The sequence below is a fragment of the Petaurus breviceps genome, unplaced genomic scaffold, assembly GCF_028583685.1.
Source record: "Petaurus breviceps papuanus isolate PSGF00001 unplaced genomic scaffold, PetGlider_PUasm1.0 178, whole genome shotgun sequence".
NCBI classification, from domain to species: domain Eukaryota; kingdom Metazoa; phylum Chordata; class Mammalia; order Diprotodontia; family Petauridae; genus Petaurus; species Petaurus breviceps.
The window spans coordinates 11,100,939-11,118,857 of record NW_027185777.1 but is presented as its reverse complement, the minus strand read 5'-3'; the positions used below and the strand labels follow the sequence as shown (position 1 = coordinate 11,118,857).

The 17,919-nt window shown below is 38.0% G+C and overlaps 1 protein-coding gene across 1 annotated transcript in view; it reads right to left on the bottom strand.

Annotated features, from left to right (window-relative positions):
- Window positions 1-17,919, bottom strand: part of MALRD1 (MAM and LDL receptor class A domain containing 1) — a 930,206-nt gene that overhangs the window by 349,990 nt on the left and 562,297 nt on the right. Inside the window, exon 31 of the mRNA XM_069086118.1 lies at window positions 1,924-2,107. Within this exon, the coding sequence (XP_068942219.1) occupies window positions 1,924-2,107 (184 nt within the window). The remainder of the gene's footprint in view (window positions 1-1,923; window positions 2,108-17,919) is intronic.

Below are 17,919 nucleotides of genomic sequence, written 5' to 3'. Positions count from 1 at the left end.
GTCAAAAAAAGAATCATTCATTCTTTGCTAGAGATTATAAGTAAGAAATAATTTGCTACCTCTGAAGCAACCATTAATGAGGAATATTTTAAAGACAGAGGTAATGATCACATAAATTATAGGCAGTGACTGGACTCCCAAAGGCAGATATGAGGTTTCACGAATAGGAAAAGGAATAAAAGAAGGGAATCTGAACATAGCAACTAGGTTAACAGTAAAGAGAAACACAGGCCAAAGCCGGGATTAAAACTCTCAATTCCCACCTCTTTGTCCTAAATTCCATTCTTTCTTTCTGATATATTGGAGAATTTGTTTAAAGAATTGTTTTTTCTTTTCTGGTTGCCAGATTATTTGGAGATTCAATTACTGGCCACAAGAGTAATAGACTCAGAATGAAGTTACCAAGGAAAAATTTGAGATTCATTTATAACGTCAGATTTGTTATGTGATGTTCTGCTTTGTAACTCCATTTTCTTCTAACAGCTGAGTGAAGTCACACCCATTCTCTCCAGAGACAATCCTCTTTCTACCATTTGACTCATATACTCTGAGTTTCTTGTTGTTCTATAAATCATCTAAAGTTCATGAAGTCTGGTTTTCTGTGATTTATTCAGTATGACTGGGAGTGTCTTGTGGAGGCAATGAAGGAGAAAAACATAATTGACGTTGGCTCCTAGTGCCTTCTGAAACAATGTTACCTATAAAAATTCAGATACTATAATATTACTGAAAGCCCAAACCACATTTTTAAATGACCTCATTGCAATAGTATTTTAATGGACGGACCATAGTGTTAAAAGTAACATTCAGGTTCAATGGCTCAGTCACAGAAGTTAATCTCCAAGCCATCTTAAGTAGCAGACCATAAAGAATGTGTATTTAACCTGGGGTCAATGAACTTAAAATATATTTTGATAAATGTATGTCAATATAATTGATTACCTATGTAGTCTTTTGTCTTTTTTTTTGCATTTGAAAACAATTTGAGGAGGTGTCCATAGGCTTCACCTGACAGCCAAAGGGATTCTATCTATCTATCTATCTATCTATCTATCTATCTATCTATCTATCTATCTGTCTGTCTGTCTGTCTGTCTGTCTGTCTGTCTGTCTGTCTGTATGTATGTCTGTCTGTCTGACTATACACACACACACACACAGAGAAACAAGTGTATATACACGGCCTTCAATCCCTTAATGTAGAAGCTCTCACCATACATGCATGCATGTATGTGTGTATACGTGTGTGTTTGTGTGTGTGCACAGGCACAGTTAAGAATATCTGCCATAGGGTATGTTACTGAGAGTAGATTGGTTGATTTGATTTTGAAAGGCTAATATTTGGATAAAGGATTAAAGATTTTATATTAAAATTATGAATTAGTTAAAATTACAGGTATGGATTTAGGGTTTAGAGTCTGTGCCTGAGAAGTCAAACCTGAAAGTTAATATCATGCATTTAAAGATTCTTATTGAACATTCTATGATATCATTTGAGTCAGAAATGCTTTTGGCCAAGAGAATTTGAACAGGTCAAACACCTATGTCTAAATGCATCCCACTCCTAGCCAGCTTCTTACTTCCATTCTACTGGTATTCATTTTACTGATATAATAAAATCCAATTGCTCAAATTTAATTTGTTACATTGAAGAAGTCTTTACTAAACTATTTCCAAAAGAGGAGCAACTTGTCCAAATGTTAGAATTGGTGAGGAATTCAATAGTGAGGGTGAGAAAGGGGATTACTTGTGGAAAGTAGGGAATAGAAATATTACCCAGTAATTTGTCCATCTAAGTTTGCACAAATATGGACATCAATTCTGAGTAGATAGCAGTTATAGAAAATTTGGAAATCTATATTTAATAAGGACAAAATAGTAAGGCAACAAGTGATTCTAATGGAAATCTTTGCCTTGGACTTACCTGTGCTACAATTCCTAAATTCAATGTCATCAATTGCTGCTCCTCCTCCCAGATCCCTTGCTCTGATGCCTTCAAATATAACTTTAAAATTTCTTAACTTTCCTAGAAGTACTTCTGCCTTCTTCCAGTGATTGCCAGGATTCTGTCCTTCTTCTGTCCACACTTTAGAAAGTCCTTCCTTAGTCTGAAAATTTAAAGTTGCCAAAAGAAACCAATCAATGGAAAGAAGAAAAAACTCATTTAAAATAGATAGCTTCCATAAACTTATCCTTGAGGAGAACTGAACTATAAATATATTGAAGATCATTGGAAATAGAGTTGGAACTTTAGACATCATCTCTTCTCATGCTCTCTCTTCTTTTAAAAAGCACACACAGAGATATATTTATTACATTGTTTTTCATAATTTAAGATTTTAAAAAAATCACAAAACTCATTCATTTTACAAAAGGAACCCTTTAGTGCTTTTAAATATGTGTATTTAGTTTTCAACATTCATTTTCACAAGATTTTGAGTTCCACATTTTCTCCCAATCTCTCCCCTATCCACCACCCCAAGATGGCAAGCATACTGATTACCCTTTCCCTCAGTCTTCCCTCTCTTCTATTCCCCTAAACCTCCTCTTTCCCCCTTACTTTCTTGTAGGGCAAGATGGACTTGTAAACCCCCTTGCCTGTATATCTTGTTTCCTGGTTGCATGTAAAAACAATTTTTTAACATTTATTTGAAAACTTTGAGTTCCAGATTCTCTACGTTTTTCCCTCCTCTCCCATCCCCACTGGAAAGACAAGCAATTCAATATAGATTATACATTCGTAGCTATGCAAACATTTCCATAGTAGTTATATTGGGAAAGATTAACTATTTCCCTCCATCCTATCCTGCCCCCTCCCCATTTATTCTATTTTCTCCTTTGACCCTGTCCCTTTTCAAAAGTGCTTGCTTCTGACTACCCCTTCCCCCAATCTGCCCTCCCTTCTGTCATTCTCCCCTCTTATCCCCTTCCCCCACCCACTTTCCTATAGGGTAAGATACCCAATTGAGTGTGTATGTTATTTCCTCCTTAAGGCAAATCCAATGAGAGTAGGGTTGACTAATTGCCTTTCACCTCCCTGATCTTCCCCTCCAGCTTTCTCTTGCCTCTTTTATGTGAGATAATATACTCTATTCTATCTCTCCCTTTCTCCTTTTCCCAATATATTCCTCTCTCACCTCTTAATTTTATTTTTTTAGATGTCATTCCTTCATATTCAACTCACCCAGTGGCCTCTTTGTGTACATATACACACATATATACACTCATAAATATACATACATGTGTATGTATGTATGTGTGTGTGTATATATATATATATATATATATATATATATATATATATATATATATTCCTTTCAACTACCCTAATACTGTGAAAAGTCTCATGAGTTACAAATATCACATTTCCATGTAGGAATGTAAACAGTTCAGCTTTAATAAGTTCCTTTTGATTTCTCTTTCCTGTTTACCTTTTCATACTCCTCTTATTTCTTGTATTTGAAAGTCAAATTTTATGTTCAGGTCTGTGTTTTTCATCAAGAATGCTTGTAAGTCCTCTATTTCATTGAACCTGTCCATATTTTCCCCTGAAGTATTATACTCAGTTTTGCTGGGTAGATGATTTTAATCCTAGCTCCTTTGACCTCCAGAATATCATATTCTAAGCCCTTGAGTCCCTTAAAGTAGAACCTGCTAGATCTTGTGCTATCCTGATTGTCTTTCCACAGTGCTCAAATTCTTTCTTCCTGACTGCTTGTAATATTTTCTCCTTGACCTAGGAACTCTGGAATTTGGCTACAATATTCCTAGAAGTTTTCTTTTTGAGATCTTTTTCAAGAGGTGATTGGTGGATTCTTCCAATTTCTATTTTATCTACTGGTTCTAGAAGATCAAGACAGTTTTCCTTGATAATTTCTGGAAAGATGATGTCTATGGTCTTTTTTTATCATGGCTTTCAGGTAGTCCAATAATTTTAAAATTATCTCTTCTGGATCTATTTTCCAGGTCAGTAGTTTTTCCAATGAGATATTTTACATTGCCTTCTATTTTTTTTCATTCTTTTGGATCTGTTTTATAATATCTTGATTTCTCATGAAGTCATTAGCTTCCAATTTATCCCTTCTAATTTTGAAGTAATTATTTTCTTCAGTGAGATTTTGAACTTCTTTTTCCATTTGGCAAATTCTGTTTTTTAAGGCACTCTTCTCCTTCTTGGCTTTTGGACCTCTTTTGCCATTTGAGTCAGTCTATTTTTTAAGCTGCTATTTTCTTCAGTATTTTGGGGGGTCTCCTTTAGTAAGTTGTTGCCTCATTTTTCATGATTTTCTTGCATCACTCTCATTTCTCTTTCCAGTTTTTCCTCTACTTCTTTTACTTGATTTTCAAAATCCTTTTTGAGCTCTTCCATGGTCTGCAACTCATTCATATTTTTGGCAGGCTTTTGATGTAGGAGTTTTGACTTTGTTTTCTTCTTCTGGTTCTTTGTTTTGGTTTTCTTTATCACCAAAGAAAGATTCTATAGTCTGATTTCTTTTCCTCTGTTTGCTCATTTTCCTAGCCAATTATTTGACTTTTGAGGTCTTTGCCAACTCTGCTTCCATGATAGAGAGTGCTATTTCCCAAATTTCTGGTGTTTTGCACAGCTGTTGTCAGAGTTACTTCTAGGCCCTGCCTCAGAGTTGTAAAAAGGACTCCCTCTCCACAGCCTCCACAATTTCTGCTATGCCAGCATTCTCCTCACCCCAGAACCACCACCCCAGACTGTGACCCAGATACAGGCAGGGCAAAGCAAGAGAATCCTGTCTCAGTGCCAGCAAAGAGATTTCTGCAATTGCCCTCTGATCAGCCACTTGGTCCCCCCACCAGTTGTGGGGCTGGAGCTGCAGAAGCAGCTACTGCTGCTGCTGCTGCTATTGCAGCTGCACCACCATTCCACTGCCCAGGGGGCAGAGGCCAGACAGCACTCTTTCCTTACCTAGGTCCAACAGGGTTTCCCCACTGACCTTTTACTTTCTTGTTGGCATTTGTGGGTTGAGAAGTCTGGAAAACACCACAGCTGCCAGTGATATGGTGCCCTGAGGTCTGCTTCAGCCCAGTCTATCCTGCTGTCTGTGCTGGCATGGCCCACAAAGTCCTGCTCCCAGCTTTGTGTGATATACCCTTCCTTTCGGCTTGCCAGGTTATCTTTGGCTGAAGATATATTTTACACTGTCATTTTGCGAATTCTGTATGTCTAAAATTTGTTTAGAGTAATTTTTTACAGGTATTAGAGGTGATTGGGTGATGAGCTCAAGCAAGTTCCTGCTTTTACTCCCTCTACAAACCAAGAAATAGGTAAGAGAAGGAGCAGAAAATGTGATAGCAGAAATATGTATGACTGGAAAAGATGTTGGCCCATTCATGGGATGAGAGGGACAGGTAACTGAAAGCCAGATTGCCTGCTCTATTGGTCTCCACATGGTATCAAAGGTAATAAGGGAAGGTCCCCAGCATTTACTGTAGGATAGATATCCTGTAGATGATGATTTATTGGTAAGATGTGGATAATAGACACACAAAATGAAAAGGCATAGATATAGTGAAACCTACCAAGTTGAAGAGTACTTGTATCAATGAGATCATAGATCAACTGAAGTACATACACTGAAGTCTTTTCTTTGAAACAAGAAATCACCCATCTCTGTTAGTGAGGTTACATATTTGTTTTGCTTATGTTGACTCTTTCAATGGAAAAATATATTCAATCCTCCTTGAACAGTAAAGAGTTAGTCAGAATTAGAGATTTATTTTTATTAAATTCTGTAGATATTTCTCTTGAATAATCTAATGTTCAAATACTCAATCAGATGTATCTCTAAGATGTATTCACTCTCCTGAGGCAGATCACAATTCTTCCATTCTTGAATAGCCCAAAAAAACTTGTGCATATTCTCCCACATTTGCCCAAAGGGAGATTAACCAACATCTTGGGGTAATGGGAGGTTTCTTATTTGCTTTCTCCTGATAATGCAAAGGTAGCAGGGAAACATAGGGTATATGTATTTGTTATCCTTTGCTCTTATCATGTGATCAGCTCTTCTTCATAATTGGATTTTCATTAGAATATGGATGGCAAAAACAAAACATTACTTTGATGCTTTTCCAGTAATTATGACTTGAGAGTATTCATTTCTGCTCATATGAGTCCAGTTGTGCTTTTACTTCCTAAAATTCATTGATTCTGGTTCAGTTCGAGCAATGCACAGCAATTTCTTTCTTTTTTTTTTTTTTAACAGCAGATATTGCTGACCGTAGGGGAAAAAATCAAAAGAGAAGGCTCATTAAAGGAATTACTTTCAGGTCTACAATTTAATGAATATAAATCCAAGTCAAACTAGTAATATCATTGGAATTACAGCCTGACTGCAACATGAGGTAGAGGCTAGTTATAATCAAAGCAGTAGAGATCTATCATCACATATAACTCACATGAGTGATAAGAAACATAACTTGTAATCCCCTTAAGAACAGGAGCTAAGTCATTATATTATATTGTGGCATTCAGTCCCTAGACCCTTATGAAAGCATATATGTTGCCAAATTCAAGAACATGACAAAATAAGGATCTTTAATCAGGAGACATTGTGAAGTATTGAAACCTTGCAGATTTACCATCAATAACAGCATAGAAATTGTACTTTAAGATTGACAACATGCATTATATACACTCTCATTTGACCCTCACAATAATCCTATGTGGTGGGATCTATAGGTACTAATATACCCATTTTTTAATGGAATATAGAACTGAGACTTAAAAAGGAAAAGTGACATACAACCACAGATTTCAAGGTGGAAGGGACCTTATAGCTCATTTATTCAAACCCTCTCATTGTATATGAAGAAACTGAGGTCCAGAAATTTATTTACTTTCAATTCATCAGGTCTAGAAAAGTTATTTACTTTCAGTTCATCAGTAATGCTTCAGGGTTCAAATTCAGGCACTGTGACTTTCAAATCTATTCTTTTCTCCATTGTACCATCTTTCCTGGAGGCTAATTATGCTAATATGAGAGGCAAATAACTTGTCTAGCTGAGAAAAACAGTGGTATAAGAATGAGTGATCATCCCATCCTGGGCTAGTAGAGAGGAAAACAAAGCCTAGGTAGTCGGATAGTCTTACTTTGCAAACCACCTACTACTTTAGAGATGTATCTGACAACCACACTTTCAAAATAAGAGATCTCCATATTTAGACACAGCATGGACTTGGCTTCAGTAAGTGATTGTGTTGATCATATCTCAGAGCTAAAGTAGGTGGAACATGCACAGCTAATTAATTTAATTTTAGGTACTCAACTGAAAGCAAAAGAAAAGAAATCCCTTTATACAAGAAATTATTGTATTAATTGTAGGGAAGCCATAAATTATAAAAAAAATTATTCAGTTGATTGACAGATTTAGTTGGTGATTTTTTATCATATTGTCTCCATATCATAAAATCTTCATCACGTGGGAACTAGTTCTACTAAAATATATCTGACCCAACTATGACTTGGGAGATAGTAAATCTTACAGAAGAGCTTGAGGCCCTGAGCAATTAAATGACTTGCCCAGGGTCACACAGCTAGTAAGTATCTGTGGATATGCTGGACCTGAATCCAGGCCTTCCTGACTGTAACGCCTTGTTATGGGGATGGGAATCTAAGATCTTCCCTGCCCATAGTCCCTTTGATAGACTTAAGTGACTCTGAGAACCTTCCTTGATTTGAAAATATATCTGCCCCCTAATAGGCTGAATGTGGTCACCTGGAACCTGTGGTGGGAGGCTTGTTTTTCAGGAATTCCCACACTTTGATACTTTATGATTGGGCAGTGGGTCAAGAGGGTTATGACATTCTCTGGGCCAGGAGAAGCCTATATATACTGTGATGTGAGGTTTTGTTTTGGAGCTCACTTTGAGAAGTGTTGGATAATTTGATCAGATGAGACTCTGGGCAGCCCTTAAGCCCCCTGCCTTTGAAAACCCAGATGTTGGTGCTTCCTAATGGTCAGACAGCTGGAAACCTATATGCTGATCTGTTTCTCTGTCTGCTTATAACTTCTACTTGTAACTTGTTTGTGTTCTCTGAAGTTCAGGGTGCTGACTTTTTCCTCCAAACTAGGTAAATGACATATGTTTGATTAAAGCAAGATTGTCAACCCATTTTGACTTGCTTTCCTTTAGAAAAGCAGATCTAAGAATCTGTGTTGGCAGCCACTTTGGGTATGCTAGGGTGCTTGCTTCTACAGGCCTGCACTCCATCCACAATACTAGGCCACCTCTCAGTGAATTAAAATGCTTCCATGATGATAGCTAATTATCTGTGCTAACTGAAAGACAGAAGTCCCCTTCAAAGTTGGCCTTCAGCTCCTTTATTAACATCTTACTGGTTTAGAAACAATAGAATAATTAGTTAAAATTAAAGCTATAAGCAGAGTTGCATCTGATGCTCAGCAATATAAATGATGTGGATATTGATGAAAATCAATTCTAATTCGCATAACTCATTTATCTTGGCTACACTTCTGAAGATTTTCTATTAATCTGCCTGTTTCTTACATATCCATGGATTAAATATGCCAAACCCCAAGAGGGTTTTTAAACAATATCATTATAGGAAGGTGATTTTTTTAATCTGTAAAATTTAGACCACTTCCTCAGTCTTCTATTTGAGTTTCTTATGAAAAATAGATGTTTTTGTTACATTTTTTATTTCTTGCTTGTATTATGTAACGAGAAAGAGACAGAGATTCTCTTGAATAACTAAATACTGCACCATTATAGAGAAGACCAATTGCACTCAAATTCTTAAATGGATCTATGATCTAATCAATTTAAGGCTCCCACCAGTGATACAAACCACAATCTATGCATTCTCATTTTGTCTGACTCTTGTGCATTTCCAAAGGTATCCTCACCGGTTACCTACACAAAATATGCTCGAGAACTTGATCGATTTCTTCCAATATCATGAGGGTGCTCCGTACATTCTTGTCATCCAGATGTCATCTCTCATTCCCATTACCTGTTCATCTATCTTCTCTTTCCATCGCATAATTCTTTGGTGACATCCCTTGCTTCCTGTTCTCTTTCAGAGTTCCTCATTAGTGTTATATTGCAAAGTGCCAACATCCACGATGAGTCGTTTTCATTGCCTATTATGTTCATCTTTGGTTCTTTAGAGACTGTAAAGTCCTAGATCTCCCTGACTTACAGTAACTCAGGTAAAATACTCAGCTTGAAAACCTGGTCCTCTGCTATTAGCATGTATGGGTCATATTTGCATATAACATGTATAAAATCATGTCTCCATTACACATACCAGATATTTCTCCCCCCATTAAAAACAAAACAAAGACAAAAACCTCTCATATTAAATAGTTTTTTTTTTGTAATTAGAATTATTAATGCATCAATCCCTGAATTTGTAAAACATCTTCAGAAGCTCTACAACAGGCAACAAGCAGGTGTCTCTCACTATTTTGTTTTTCACCACTCCACTGAATTCAATTTTGCTCAATTAACACCAAGGTCTTACTTCTCAGATTTTATCCATTCAGTCACCGGTTTCTTAAAAATGAATGAATGAATGAATGAATGAATAGCACAATGACTGTAAGAGAAGGTAGTTTTAAGTGTAGGGACTGCCCTTTTTTTTCTTTTGTTTCCCTGACACCTAGCATAGTCCCTGGCACACAGTAGGATACTTAATAAATGCCTATTTACTGAATGACTAGCATTTTGCTTACCCTAGGCAATTCTCTAGTGAGATATGTATTTGAGCCTTTCTTTAAAATCACTTTGGAAATTACTTTGCAATGATTTTGTCAACCTCTGTAGAATTTGTTCTAAGAAAGGACAAGCTAAATTAAGTTGTGTCCACATCTTTAATTTCTCTCAACCTGGTGACACATATGCATTACATGGGAGTTACAGTCCACAACTAGCCTCCCTTAGGGAGCCAGTCCATAACTGGCTCACTTGAAGGTTGGGGTGCCCGGTTTATATACCTTTTCAACAGGGGCTGATAGCACCCCACTAGAGTTTTACCTCTCAACAAAAGAAATACCTGTTCTATCAGACCAACCCCCAAACCAGACCACTCCCAGCCTTGGGCTATTTAGGCAAAAGAATCTTACTCTACCCAAGCCTGAGTAGAACACAATGGAGCTTCTATACCTTTGATTAAATCAATACAGTTCTTTTTGGGGTGGGGAGGGGGTTGGTTTGACCTGGATAAGACTTAATGAATCTAATTATCAATAATGACCTTCTGAAGAACTTTGGAAGAAGCGGGGTGGGGATGAAGTTCTGAGATTCCAAGATACTGATTACTTACAAAAAATCATTTTTCACAGTTTATATAGTTTCCCAAAAATGAAGTCTGAATTTGTTGGTGGCATGTCAATAATGTATCTAGTACTATGAGAAATAGAGTTATTTGAATGTTTCTGCACAATGGCTAACATAGACTCCAGTACACAGTATACATGCATTCATACATATTGAATGAAGAGACATTTCATTGTAATATCAAGAAATTAAGTTACTGTACATACTTCATGTTATAGGGCAAAAATCAATGACTTCAGAGTTTGATTTCGGGATTTGAGTTCAAATCTTGCTCTGACAGTATCTGTGTGACCTTCAACAATATATTTAACATTGGTGAGTCTTAGTTGCCTATGGAATGAGCTGGACATGTGACAGCCAGCTCTAAACCTATGATCCTATGAAATTTTTAGTTTTCTAAACATGCAATATATCATTAGTTATCAGTTATTTGCCGCAAATTTGAGTTCTTAAATGAATTGCACAGAACAATGATCAAGGAGGGACGCAGCATTTGGTTTCTTGGAGAGTCATTGGGTGAAACATGTTTTGTAGAGGACTTGGCTCTGACATTGCTTGACAGGGCAGACCAAAAAAAATAACTGTATTGGCAGAATTGTTTGTAGAAGGATGAGAAGGAGGGGGAAAAATGATTTCACAGCACTTAATGTTCTCTAGAAATGTTGCTTCAAATTACTAGGCACAGCTTCACTTGAAGCTAGAAAAGAGTAGGAATGGACTGATGAAAAGGTATTTATTAAATGCTTACTAGCTACCAGAAACTGTGGTAAGTACTGCAATAAAAATACAAATAAACAAGATCATCCTTGATCTCAAGGAGTTTATATTCTGGTGTGGGAATATACAACATAAAAATGTGGCCAAGTTTGGCAAATCCCAGGAGGTGAAGTGGAAGCAAGCATGTTTTTTTTAATTGTTTATTTTCAGTTCTCAACATTCATTTCCACAAGATTTTGAGTTACAATTTTCTCCCCCTCTTTCCCCTAACCCCCACGTGAAATAGCAAGCCCACTGAATACACCTTCCCCCAATCCATTCTCCCCTATATCCTCCCCCATCACTCCCCTAACGTTCTAGCAGGGCATGACAGACCTCTATACCCCAGTGCCTGTACATCTTATTTCCTAGTTGCATGTAAAAGAAACAACAATTTTTATTTTTTTTTAATTTTTCAAATGCTTCATTAACTTCTGATTTACATCATTCATTTCCGCCAGATTTTGAGTTACAAATTTTCTCCCCGTTTTTCCCCTACCCACTGCCTCAAAATAGCAGTCCCACAGGATATCCCCTCCTCCAATCTGCTCTCTCCCATATTTTCTCCCATACCTCTTTCAACTTTTCCAGTGGATCTCTATGCCCCAATGCCTGTATATCTTATTTCCCAATTACATGTAAAATAATATTAATAATAGTATATATATTTGAATATTTGATTTAAAAACTTTGAATTCCAGATTCATTCCCTTCTTCCCTTGTCACCCACCCTTACTCAGAAGATAATCAGTTCAGTATAGGTTGTACATGTGTGACTAATGCAAAACAATAACATACTAAATATATTGTAAAAGAGTGGCTGTATTTCCCTCCCTCCTATCCCACCTCCCACTTGTTCTATTATCTGCTTTGATCCCATCCCTTTTCAAAAGTGGGTGCTTCCAACTTCCCTCCCCTCCAGCCTGCCCTCCCTTCCATCATCCCCCCTCTCATCCCCTTCCCCCCCCACTCTCCTGGAGGGTGAGATACCCTATTTAGTGTGCATTTCATGCCCTCCTCAAGCCAAATGGGAATAAGGTTGACTCATTCCCTTTTGCCTTCCTATTCTTCTCCTCCATTGTAACCGTTTTCCCTTGCCTCTTATATATGAGATAGTTTACCCCATTCTGTCTCTCCCCATCTCCTCTCATTATATTCCTCTCTCACCTTTTAAATATCATCCCTTCCTGTTAATTGGTCCTGTGCCCTCTATCTATGTATATCTGCAAACGTATATACACATATTCACATATGTATTCCTATGCCCATATACCCTCAAATACACACACACACACACACACACACACACATATATATATATATATATTTCCCTTCAACTACTGAGAAAAGTTTCATGAGTTACAATTATTGTTTTCCATGTAGGAATGTTAATAATTCAACTTTTATAAGTTCCTTATGATTTCTTTTCTCTGTTTACCTTATCATGCTTCTCTTGCTTCTTGTATCTGAATGTCAAATTTTCTATTCAACTCTGGTTTTTTCAGCAAGAATTCTTGAAAGTGCTCTATTCCACTGAATGACTATATATTTCCCCTGAAACATGATACTCAGTTTTGCTGGGTAGGTGACTTGGTTTTAATCCCAGCTCCTTTGCCCTCCAGAATATCATATTCCAAGCCCTTCGATCACTCAGTGTAGAAGCTGCCAGATCCTGGGTTATCCTGATTGTGTTTCCACAATATTCAAACTGTTTCTTCCTGGCTGCTTGTAATATTCTCTCCTTAATCTGGGAATTCCAGAACCTGGCTATAATACCCCTAGGAGTTTTCTTTTTGGGATCTTATTCAGGAGGTGATCGGTGGATTCTTTCAACCTCTATTTTGCCCTCTGGTTCTAAAACATCAGGGCAGTTTTCTTTGAGAATTTCCTGGAGGGTGATTTCTAGGTTCTTACTTTGATCATGGCTTTCAGGTAGTCCATTAATTTTTAAATGATCTCTCCTGGATCTATTTTACAGGTAAGTCATTTTTCCCATGAGATATTTCACATTGCCTTCTATTCTTTCATTTGTTTGGATCTGTTTAACAGCATCTTGATTTCTCATAAAGTCATTAGCTTCCATTTGCTCCAATCTAATTCTGAAGTAATTATTCTCCTTGGTGAGATTTGAGATTCTTTTTCCATCTGGCAAATTCTGCTTTTTAAGGGATTCTTCCCTCATTGCCTTTTTGAGCCTCTTTTGCCATTTGAGTAAGTCTGTTTTTTAAGTCATGCTGTTGACTCTCATTTCATAATTGTTTTTCATTGTTCTCATTTCTCTTCCCAATTTTTCTTCCACTTCTCTTATCTGCTTCTTAAGGTCCTCTATGGTCTGTAACCAGCTCGTATTTTCCTTTGAAGCTTTTGGTGCAGGAGTTCTGACTTCACTGTCTTCTTCCTGTTCCATGCTTTGCTCTTTTTTGTCCCCAACATAGGAGTGTAATGTTGGAATCTTCTCTCTGTTTTGTTTCCTTTGCCTGGTCATGTCACCCCTCAGTCACTTGACCCATGGGCTTTTTGCCACAGTAGAACTCTGCCTCCAGACAGGGGAGCTTTCATCCCAAACTCTGGGGTTTTCTAAGCTTCTGGAAGTATTAGATGGGTACCCTCTCTGAGGTCTCCATATGTTCTGGCAAGCTGGACACACACCCCAGGACCTCCACCCTAGACCACAATCCAGATCCAAGATGGTTAAAACAAGAGCAATTACCCCTCAGAATGGTTCATGGTGCCCCTACACTCTGCAGGCCAGGAGCTGAAGCTGCTATGTGGTGGCATCTCAGTGGCTTCTAGCCCCGGGGGCAAAAGCCACACACTCCCATCTACTGGTTCCCAAAGTCCAGACTGCACTGATCTCTCACTTTGTCCTTTGCATCTATGTGTTGATAAATCTGGAAATATCCACAGTTGCTTCTGATCTGGAGTGATCTGGAGTCACTCCAGCTGGTGGTTGGTCAGGCCTGCCCTAGTGCTGGGCTCCCAGAGCACTGCGTTGGCTGATTCCTGCCAACCTGCTGGGCTGTCCTCAGTGGGAGGTTAGTTTCTCTGTGTCATTTTGTGGGTTCTGCAGCTCCAAAGTTTGTTTAGAGTCCCATTTTTACATGCATTGGGGAAGGTGGAAGCCAGAGCAGCAGGGAGGTCCTGCTTCTACTCCACCCTCTTGACTCTGCCCCTTTCTACCAACAATTTTTATTAAAACATTTGTTTTTAAAACTTTGAGTTCCAGATTTTTTCCCTTCCTTCCTCCTCACCCACGCCCATTGGGAAGACAAGCAATTCAATATAGGTTGTACATGTGCGGTTACCCAAATCATTACCTTAGTTGTCTTATTGTGAAAGATCAACGATATTTCCTTCCATCCTATCCCACTCCCGCTCCTCACTTATTCCATTTTCTCCTTTGACCCTGTCACTTTTAAAAGTTTGCTTCTAACTACCTTCTCCCCCAATCCTATCATCCCCCCTCCCCTCCTCTCCCACCACCCCCCATTTTCCTGCAGGGTAAGATACCCAATTGAGTGTACATGTAAAATTCAATGAGAATAAGTTTGTTACATTCCCTTTCACCTTCCTGTTCTTCCCCTCCATTGCAACAGTTTTCTCTGGCCTCTTTGATATGATATGATTTACCCTAATCTATCTCCTCCTTTCTCCTTCTCCCAATAAATTCCTCTCTCACCTCTTGATTTTATTTTATAGATATCATCCCTTCATATTCAACTCATCCTGTGCCCTCTATGTATATATGAACATACATATGCCCACACAAATATATTTATATACATATACCCTCCTATACATCCACACATATATGTATACATGTATATGCATGTGTATGTGTGTGTATGTATACACACACATATATTCCCTTCAACTATCCACATACCAAGGACAGTCTTATGAGTTACAATTATCATTTTTCCATGTAGGAATGTATATAGTTCAACTTTTATAAGTTCCTTATGATTTCTTTTTCCTATTTACCTTCTCATGTTTCTCTTGCTTCTTCTATTTGAAAGTCAAATTTTAAGTTAAGATCTAGTTTTTTCATCAAGAATGCTTGAAAATCCTCTATTTATATTGAATGACCATATTTTCTTCTGTACCATTTTACTCAGTTTTGCCAGTAGGTAATTCTTGGTTTTAGTCCTACTTCCTTTGACCTCAAGAATATCATATTCCAAGCCCTTTAATCCCTTAATGGGATTAAACTGCTGGGTCTTGTGTTATCCTGATTGTGTTACCACAATATTCTAATTGGTTCTACCTGGCTGCTTGTAATATTTTCTCCTTGACCTGAGAACTCTGGAATTTGGCTATAATATTCCTAGGAGTTTTCTTTTGGGGATCTTTTTCAAGAGGTGGTGGGTGAATTCTTTTAATTTCTATTTTGCCCTCTGGTTCTAGAATATAAGGGCAATTTCACTTGATAATTTCTTGCAAGATGGTGTCTAGGCTCTTTTTTTTGATCATGGCTTTCAGGTAGTCCATTAATTTTTAAATTATCTCTCCTGGATCTGTTTTCCATGTCAATGGTTTTTCCAATGAGATATTTCACATCGCCTTCTATTTTTCCTTTTTGGATCTGTTTAATAGTATCTTTATTTCTCATAAAGTCATGAGTTTCCAATTGTTCCAATCTCATTTTGAAGGAGTTATTCTCTTCAGTGAGTTTTTTAAATTCCTTTTCCATCTGGCAAATTTGACTTTTTAAGGTATTCTTCTCCTCAATGGCTTTTTGGGCCTCTTTTGCTATTTGAGTTAGTCTATTTTTTAAGGTGTTGTTTTCTTCAGTGTATTTTTGGGTCTCCTTTAGCAGGCTGTTGACTTGCTTTTCATGATTTTCTTGCATCATTCTCATTTCTCAATTTTTCCTTCACTTCTCTTACTTAATTTTCAAAATCCTTCTTGTTCTCCTCCATGGCCTGTGAACAATTCATATTTTTCTTGGAGGCTTTTGATGTAGGAGTTCTGACTTTGCTGTCTTTCTCCTGCTCCATTCCTTGATCCTTTTTGTCCCCAAAAAGGATTCTATGGTCTGTTTGTGCTTCCTCAGCTTGCTCATATTGCCAGCCAATTACTTGACTTTTGAGTGCTTTGCCACAGTAGAACCCTGCTCACTGAGGTTTTCACAGCTGCTGGAGCTATTAGATGGGTGCCCTCTCTACAGACACCACAAGCTCTGGCTCACTGGTCACACACCCCAGGACCACCACCCAAGATGGTGATCCAGACACAAGCAGGTCAACGCAAGAGTGATTACCCTCTGAATTGTAGCTTGTCTCCCCGCAATCTGCAAGCCAGGAGCTCCTGAGACAGCCAGGTAATGGCAGCCACACAGCCTTCATGCTTCCTCAGCTTCTTGCCCCAGGGACAGGGGACAGGCCACACTCCCTGTCCCCTGTTCCCACAAAGTTCAACACTCACCTTTTACTTTCTTTTTGGCATTTATGGGTTGATAATTCTGGAAACCGCCACAGCTGCTGGTGATTCTCTCTCCTGAAGTCTGCTCTGGGCCTACCTCTGGTCAGGGACTCCCTGGGGCCAGGAACCACGTGGCTCATGTAGGGCTGCACTCAGCTCCCAGCCTGGTGTGATTGATCTTTCCTGTAGGTCTGCTGGGCTTCTTTCAGTGGGAGCTTTGTATCTCTTTGTCTCTTTGTGGGTTCTGTAGCTCTAAAGTTTGTTTACAGTCATTCTTTTACATGTATTGGAAGTGATTAGAGGGGAATCTGCACCAAGTTTGTGCTTCTACTCTGCCATTTTGGCTCCACTCCTCGTAAGCTTGCTTGTTTTCCAGGAAGATAGTAAGAGTGTTTACCCTTCAGAGGGCAGGGTACAAGGAAGTAGAATCCAGGTTGCAATGGAAAAGGATTGAGAAGGCTGAAGCATGTAGGCACCGTTCTTTGGAAGGAACTGAGTAGTTAGATTGGATTTGGAGGAGAGAAATGTTGGATGACTTCTTTTTGAAAATGACTTTCATTGGGATACATGTATCTACAACAACAAATGTTTACTTAGGCAATATTGGTCAGTTCTTAGGTCACTGGACTAAGTTGAAATGTTATTGCTAACTACAGAGAAATTAATTAAGAGAAATTTTTTTTTTCAGTTCAGACTTCAAAGAACCATAGTTATATTGTAGGAAGAGATTATCTAAGCTACTGTCACTTTACTGATAAGAAAATTGAGCTGCAGATGAGATGAGAAATTTGCCCAAGATAACAGAGGTAGCAAACTAGCATGTGAAATCAAGTCTTCCAAATCCAAAAAAAAATTCTCAGGAAGCTCTATCACAGAACCTCTGCATCCAACTTTGTTAGCATTTTTTAGAAGTAGTTTATTCATATTATTCCCCCCAAAAACCTTCTAAAATAAAGTCATATGACAGATGCCTTTTGTAACAAAATGTGTACCATGTTTGAATGATATACGTAGCACAGGCTATTTGCAGCATGATTTTGCTCTTTTTAAGCAACATGAGTGTCCCCTAAAGTTCAGCTTTGTTGGTTCCTTGTGGAATTTAGGCAGCCCTCCATTTCTGAGTCTACTTTTAGATCACAAGCTGTACAAGGTCCTATTGAGCTAGAAAGACTCACATTATTTAGCTAGAAAGACTTTGAACATGGATCTCTTCTTGATTGTAGCTAAAATAGCTCTTTCATTCAATTTACATTATTGACATGTGAAGTCATTTTGTTATAATAATCCCTATATATTTCTTATCTACTATAGCTTCTACCCATGTGTATCTATCTAGTGGGTTCTCAAAACATGCAAATTAATGATAATATTTCTTCCTCGTTTTTTCTACCTTCCCTCCTTGTT